At 37.5% G+C, this 7,889-nt stretch overlaps 1 protein-coding gene across 9 annotated transcripts in view; it reads right to left on the bottom strand.

Annotated features, from left to right (window-relative positions):
- The window catches only part of PHC3 (polyhomeotic homolog 3), a 32,978-nt gene that overhangs the window by 13,568 nt on the left and 11,521 nt on the right, over positions 1 to 7,889 (bottom strand). For 8 of the 9 annotated variants that reach the window (XR_003543034.2, XM_027733278.2, XM_027733277.2 and 5 more), the window contains 6 exons: positions 6,542 to 6,692; positions 5,977 to 6,230; positions 5,135 to 5,291; positions 2,334 to 2,448; positions 1,448 to 1,598; positions 1,125 to 1,356 (listed from right to left, as the gene is read on the bottom strand). Coding sequence is in view for 8 of the 9 variants with exons in the window: in XM_027733278.2 (XP_027589079.1) it covers positions 1,125 to 1,356; positions 1,448 to 1,598; positions 2,334 to 2,448; positions 5,135 to 5,291; positions 5,977 to 6,230; positions 6,542 to 6,692 (1,060 nt within the window). In the remaining variant the exon portion in view is untranslated. Of the gene's footprint in view, positions 1 to 1,124; positions 1,357 to 1,447; positions 1,599 to 2,333; positions 2,449 to 5,134; positions 5,292 to 5,976; positions 6,231 to 6,541; positions 6,693 to 7,889 lie in introns of those variants that run through there. The other variant, XM_027733282.2, reaches the window with a different exon arrangement.

Here is a 7,889-nt window from a genome sequence, read left to right as displayed (position 1 = left end):
AGACTACACCAAAAGCTGTAATCCAGAACAGATGTCCCTGATGTTTGTGGAAAGGTGACAAATCACCATCTCCTACAACATGGCAGATGGTCTGCAGGGACTGCACCAAGGAGATACATAATATAAACCAGCATAATGAAAATCAATTCTATTATTTTTCATATTATTCAACTCTGACAGCATATGAAAAACTATTTTTTCAAGAGAGTAAATTGAGAATATATTGAACAGAATAAACACCGAAACTGTCAATAAACATGAATGTAGCTGTAGATGTAACAATAATAATTCTGGCCAGTTGTGAATATAATACTGTTTAAAGAACTTTTTAAAAAAGTATTAGAGAAACTAGGCCTTCATATAGATGAGAATGAGTAAATACAATAAATTTTCATTAAGTATAGAGAAGTGTAAAGTTAATTTAAAATCAAAGATTATCTTGTTTATATAATACAAAGCCACCCTAATTCCAGCTGCTGGTGAAATATTCTAAAAGTAATGTTTCAAAACAGAAACTGCATTTTAAGAATAACATTTTTTGTTTCATACTTGCAAGTGAATTGTGCTTATGTGCCACTTCAATTACTCTGAGAACAAACTGTGCCTACCAGTAAACAGAATCTCTAGGCAGGAGTTCTCTGAGCAAAGCTATGCAAAATAAACTTTAACCTTATAGAAGCAACTTGCTTATTCTTTTTTAATGACTTGTATCAGGATAGGTCTTTCAAACTTGTATCAAGTTGTATCAGTTGTATCAAGGGAAATAACACTGCTCTTCCTTTTTCTACTCAATAATCAGCAAGTGAGGAGGGAAGAGAGAACTGTAACAAGGAGGAAGTGTGTCTGACCTCTCTACTGACCTCTTGAGAGAAGTCAGACTGAAGGAAGGAACAGCTCTAAACTCCATCAGCTGGGATGCAACAGCAGAAGTGGGACTAGTTCTATCAACATGGGATTTGTGCTGAAGGAACAAGCAAGAGGAAACAAATCACATTCCAGTCTCTATGAGCAACTATGGAGTACACCAGTGTTGTAACCACATCACCTCCTCATCACAGGGATGCTATAACGCAAGGAACTTCACTGTTAAAGAACAAGAGAGCAAGTTACTGCACATAACATACCAGGCAAAGAATGGATAAAGGCCCAAACTTCATCCACAGTCCACCCTGAGGGGTCAGTTTGCACCACTGGCAACAGGTCGATGCTCTCTGGCATTTTCCGGATCCTCAGCTCCCTCAGCTCCCGTTCCCTCTCCCTCTCACTCTGCCTCCGCAGCCGCGTGGTCATGGCCGTTGGAACAGCGTCTTCGTGAGGAGCCAGCTCCTCTTCTGCAGATGGATAAGTAATTGGAAGCTGGAAAACGCAGTACAAATACACTACAGTATTAGGCTTTATTTGCAATTCCCAAAGCAATGCCATAGTTTTAAGCAAATATTCCACAGACCTGTCTAAGAAAATGCTCTCGTGACGCCCCCTCAGGGCCGCTCGGCCGACGCCCGCGTCGCCCAAGACTTTGGCTATCTGACTTCCGATTCCAACGACTGGTCTTGTCTGATGTAAACAGCCCAAATTTCTTAGTGCAACTAAGGCTGTGCCTAAAGAAGTAAGATATATTCAATAATGCACTAATGGTTTTTTGGACTGAATTCAATCAAGTAACCATAAAATCACAGTGTTGCAGAAATGCTGCTTAATTAAAACAACAGCTGTCACAGCAATAAAAGAGAAAGGTATCTCAAAGGCCACTTACTCAAGCCCCTCATCTTGATGCAGGATCAAGTACACCTAGATCATCCCTGGAAGATGTCTGTCCTTCCCATTTTTAAAATGTTTCCATGACAGAAATACCTTTGCATTTTATCACGTAATATGGTTTTGCTTCTCCGAAATATCCACTAAAAACCTAAAATCACACTGCATATTTTGGTTCCATTTTCTCTACCTGGCTGATACCCAGTCAAAAGAGGATGGAGGCAAAAATCCCATGTTAAGATTAAGGGACCAAACCCTTTCTTAAATTTATTTCACTGGTGGTGCCCCAACAAGTACCAAATGAAAAATATAAACTCCCAGTACTTAAAATGGGAATGTAGCAGACACAAAGAGAAAGGTCACCTCCAGGCACACGAATGCAAACAAAAGACCTAAGCAGTGACTAGAAATGGGAAACTATTCCCCATTTCTAAAACATCTGGGATTAAATGTCAACTTTCCAGCTGTAATGATGGAAGACTTTATATTCAGATGTTGACTGGGAGTTCCTCCTCTCTTAACCAAGAGAGGTTAATCCATTAACCACTTAACGATAAGCAATAACTAGACAGAGTTACCTTTTGGCACAGGATGTGGAGCAGAATCTTTTTGATCGTAGAAACTTATTGGGATACCCCATTTTTCCACAAAATTCACACTTCAGAAGTTCATTTTCGATTTCATCCAGTCCCTCTAAAGAAAGGAGTGAGGCACAAAGAAGTCGGTTTCAATGACACGAATTATGTTCACATTTCTCACCTCAAGCAGGGAGGTAAAAGATTTTCAAATATCTAACACATTTAATTAAATCCTTTGATTAACAGACCATTATGCAAAGCTGAGCAAGCTGTAGATTTCATTCTCTGTGGAAAAGATCTTGAGCAAACTGAACCTTACTGAACCTTCAATTAACTTATGTAATGAATTTAATCATTTTTTTTGCTGTATTTCAAGCCATCCATGAGCAAGTATGTCCTCGAACTTAGCAAACAGTTAAACAGAGTTACAGTCTTCATAAATTACTTTATAAAGAGTTCTTTAAGAGAATCAGGTCTTCCACAGTCTAAATTCAAGCTCTCCTGTAATGACATAATGCAGTAACCTTTTAAATACTTTCTTTGAATAAGCAACTGTGACTCGTGAAAGCAAGGAAAACATTGAATCTTGAATCTACGGAATACTGAATCTATGAAAAAGACAAGCTGCATGCAAGAAAAAAGAGGATTATGGTATCTGCTGATTTGTAGCCTCCTGGTACAGAATATTTTTCTGTTACTGGTGAGATGAGGTGGCTCTTTTCCTGCTCCACAAAAAGCACTAGGGCAGCAAAGAGCTGGAAACACCAAAAAGCGTATTTGAAGGGTGTTTCTACCACAAACACAATCATATCCTCGTTCACTACAAGAAAATCTTTGCTCAACTTCTGCATATGTGGATGCATCTTGACGTTGGATGTTTCCTACTAGTTCATCTCATGAGTAGTTACGACTTTTGTACATAAACTTAACACCAGCTGTCAGGAACAATAACTAAAAGCAAATCCATGAATGTTTGAGGAATTCCATAAAACAGACAAGCTGTTTGAAATCTGAGAAACAGCATAGTGTTCATACCGAAAACAAAACTGAATTAACATCTAGTGTAACAAATTAAGGGCAAAATAACTATTGCAAGCAGAGCTTCAAACATTCTAGAAGATACACCAGAGGGCAAAAAGTTTATTTTGTTTGAAATATATTGGGTGAAATACGATATTAAAAAAGAGCGATACTTTTGATCAAGAAAGTTTATTTAACATCAATTTACTAAGCACAATCAGTAGACAGGAGATTTACAGGTCTCATTTTTGTGTAGAAAATCAGTATAACTCCACTGAGCTGCAAAAGAACCAAAGAATGCCAAACAAGTCAAACAATTTACCAGATGACCTTTTTTGATGTGCCTGATGGTTTCATATCACCGGACTTCCCTCTCAAAGAACTGGTTAAATGTAAGCCCCTCACTGGGAGATGATACAAAAATCAACAGCAATTTTAAACTCAATTAAAGATATAGAAAATTTCCAGTCCCACTGCAACTCTTCACTATTAAGGTGCCAGATGTTTGCCTTCTAAAATTTAGTTTGACATGCCTACGTGAAGGTTTGTGAAGGATAAGGTATGGGCCTCAGATTATCTTGTAGTAGAATATTGTGTAATATACTTTAAAAAAGGACTCTAAAAATTGTTTCTTCATTTTTCTATGTAGAATTACAACTATTACAACATAATCAAAAGAAAGTCACAAAGCAAAGAACTTCAAATATCTGCCATAGCCTAAATTAGGCTGTTACTGCAAAATGAAGGGCCCTGGACTATCCAGAGACATCCTAGTAAATGCAATCATATCATCAGCCACAACCTAGGAAACCCTGGTTTATGGATTTTCAGGCACTGTTTTCACAGTTTCTGATTTTGCACTGATGTTGTATCAACAAGTAGGAGGGCTACAATCTATCAATATTTCCTTTCAGAGCTGCGCTTCCAAGCTAAACCAGCTCCTACTAAAATTCAGTGCTATAAGTAAAAATATATTCTTAATTTTAAGCAGAGATACATATTGCCTGAGTAGCAAAGTAAATCACCCTCAATCGAAAATTCCAGCCACGTTTACTTGTCTTCACTACCAACAAACACTCTGCTTCAGTTCAGAGTGCTTTCTAAACCAAGCTTCCCTGATGCAGACCCGGGGCAGCAGCAGGCACTGGATTTGTCCCTTCTTACTCTGCTCACTGCAGTTTTTATATTAAAGTGGGAAAAGAACTATTTTAAGAGAATGAAACAAAGAGATGCATTAAGACAAATTTAAATAGATCACCAAAACCAGCTCTGGTGCAACAAAGACTCAAGTTGTGGAAGAGAAAATCCAGAGGTGGCTAAAAAATTCTGAACGTTCAAATCTTGGATGAATTTATCCAAAAATGTACGTTCACAGAATAACTTTGCTTTTCTGGGGCAGGCCACAGTTTGATTTCCATTTCACAGCACACACACAAGGCTATCTACATGTGGGTTTGAACAATAACAGTGGTGTTACACATCCAAAATAGTTGACTGCTGAGTTCTAAAAAGTCCATGATGATGATTGTGTTGGACACTGCATGGGGAACTCAATTTAGCTCATGAGGTGTGCTGGAGACCACTGTATTCTAAGCAGGACAAGTGCATAATGCCTTGACATTTGTGTTGGTGTGTAGTGAGCAAAAAACATTTGAAAATAGTTTATATTAAAGACAGTGTAAAGACTGGAGGAAGATTCCAGAAGTACAGACAGGATGGGATTCTGTACTACACACAAAACTGAAGGGGAAAAAGTGGGTATTTAAACAAAACCCACAAACCTTCTGCAATCATATCCTCGATTTCTGTGTCCGATGAGTTGTCTGCGTGTTTCGTGTTCTGCAAGTCTGACTCCACACACACAACACTCATGATCTGACCCTCCACCAGCAACCTTTTTTCTGCAGGCTGTTCCACCAGCAAAGACGAACGACTGACCTATTGCAGTAAAAGTAAAGCAACAGGGAATAACTAAAAATGGTATTTGTGACTTAGCAGTTGTACCCGAGCAGATGACCAGTTTCTACTCCCTATCCATGAATCATTATGTGGTGCCAAAGCTCTAAATACCCCTTCTCTAACAAATAAAAGACTCAGCTCTGCACACTTTGCAATTACATTTAACAAAGGAAGAAACACATTATATCTACACAAATGAAGGAATGGTGAAATGAGATACACATTAAATTAGTTAATAAGGCAGGTCTTAAATTGCCCATTTGTGGATTTAAAATTTTCAACAGTAATTCTTAACCAGGCACAGCACTAATCACACCTAGCCCCCTAAGGAGTTTGCCAGTGCTTTAAATAACAATTTTTAACATTTTGGAATTTTAACACAGACTCAGCTCTGAGGTTTAAATTAAGGTATCACTAAAATTGAGGGATCTTGGAGACAGACAAATGTAAAAACGTTACTGCAAATGGCAGCCTAAAATCACTCTCTGTATTTATCTCCAGATATAACCTACTACTCAACTCACCAATCAGTAGACAAAAGATCAAAACCAACACCTGAAAAATAATTCAGGATCTAAATACCTACTAGCCACAAATATCATCCTCACAAACAGTTTGTTTCAAAGATCAGTAGTAAAAAATTCTTAGCAACTTCTACACTTACAGGGAATGGCTCCAACCCCTCCTGAATCACAAAGCCTTCGATGACATGGGTCAGGATCTGGGGTTTAACAATAGCCTGCGGAGGTTTATTTTCTAGGCTAGGAATGCTGTTGGGCATTGAGGTGCTGTTGCTCCTTGTCGTTGCTGCTGGAAGCAAAAGAGGTGGTGGTGGAATAGAGGCATGTGAAGGATCAGATGGAGATTTAATTACTGAGGCACTGACTGATGATGTCACTGAAGGCAGTCCCCCGTGTTCTGAAAAAGATAACAAGTATGTTATGTTTTTATCACTGATGTCCAACCACTGGCTCAGAATTCTAGAAATAAGAGGTGATAGACCCATTTCTGCACCACCTAACAGGCTCTTCCCTATGATTTATAGATTTTACCCCTAAAACAAGATTGTTTCTCTAGACAGACTATATATTCCACAAACACACACTCCTCACACAAACATTTTCCTTTACTCAATATCTACTGACCATAAGCATAGTTGGCCATTAATTACTTACACAAATCACAAATCCACATGTCAAAAGCTACCTTAGTTGGACATTAGTCCTCACCTGACAAAGGATCATCTGAATTAAGGGCCTCTCCATTCCCCAAGGTTATGGCTGGTGGAGACAAGGTGGGTGGTGTAGGTGTCCTTGCCATGTGTACACAATCCGAGTCCTCGGGCATCTCTTCTTCACACACATTCTCCACTTGGTAAATCTGCATCCAACAAACTATTGCTTTAGAGAGATTTCCATTCTATCCTAATACCTTAAAAGAGTTGCATAAATACAGTTTTTAAAATAAATTACCAGTTCAAATATGCTAATCTCCTAATAAAATACTAGTTTCCAAACTGCACACCAAACAGTGAACTTTGAGGACATCGCAATGTCTATGAGAGCAAAATTAAAGTATTTTGTTACAAATAGCAAAATATAAAGAGACCAGAGAATTTGACTTTTTTGATCTGTGTAGTTAACTGTATTTTTATTTACACACATATTTGATGCTACTTAAACACATCTACAAAACACAGGTTTAATGACAAGACTGCAAATTGTTGTCTAACTTATTCAGCAGCATAATCAAACTCAGTATTTCAGAAGAGTACACCAAGACTATCAAGCATAAGCGTTTAAGAGATTCTAAAGTAGTTTCCTCAAAACTATTAAATTTACATGAATTACTGAGTCAGTTGAGCAGATTAAAATGTAAAACACCACCTTGTCAAAAGCAAACCTGGTTTATACTCTTTTGCCTGATTTCTACATGAAATATCACAGTTGAGATTATTAACTCTTAATATAAGTTAAAAATGAACACCACACCTCCTTCCTTAACCTGTTGATAGCCCAAAAAAAGCCTAGAAGACCTGTCGATTCTTTTGCTCAAGTTAATCTCGATGGCATCTTAAATGCATTATTTGCACATCATTTTATTTCACTGTACATGATTTTAGGTCAGTGACTGAAGCCAAAACCTTCAGTTACAAACTGCAGACATCTGAAACTAACACTGAACCAATTAAATGGCAGTGCTGGGGGTTACCAAAACAGCATCAAAAGTTGCCTTATTCTTTTATGATGAGGATATTTGCTATGTTAGTATAAAAATAATTATTCAGAACCCTATTATCTTAATAATCTGCTACACACCTTCACATTTAGTATAGAGATGCTTCTCTTACTCAAAATTTGGAACGCCTATATTCGTATTAAGATAGAGGTAAGAGCTTACAGTCCATATGGTACATTTATAAAAGTTCATTTTAACATAATCATTAACATATATTTACTTTTTTAACTTTAAACATACTGCAATTTCACTAAAAGATAAGATTCTAAGTTCCATATTTGCACTTCTATGATTCCTGGTTGATATTCTTGACTGATGATCCATTACAAAAAGCCAACA

Source organism: Pipra filicauda, unplaced genomic scaffold, assembly GCF_003945595.2.
Source record: "Pipra filicauda isolate LSUMZ 115617 unplaced genomic scaffold, ASM394559v2 scaffold244_size1468961_pilon, whole genome shotgun sequence".
Taxonomy (NCBI): domain Eukaryota; kingdom Metazoa; phylum Chordata; class Aves; order Passeriformes; family Pipridae; genus Pipra; species Pipra filicauda.
The sequence above is the reverse complement of the archived record's forward strand: the minus strand, read 5'-3'. Positions and strand labels throughout refer to the sequence as shown.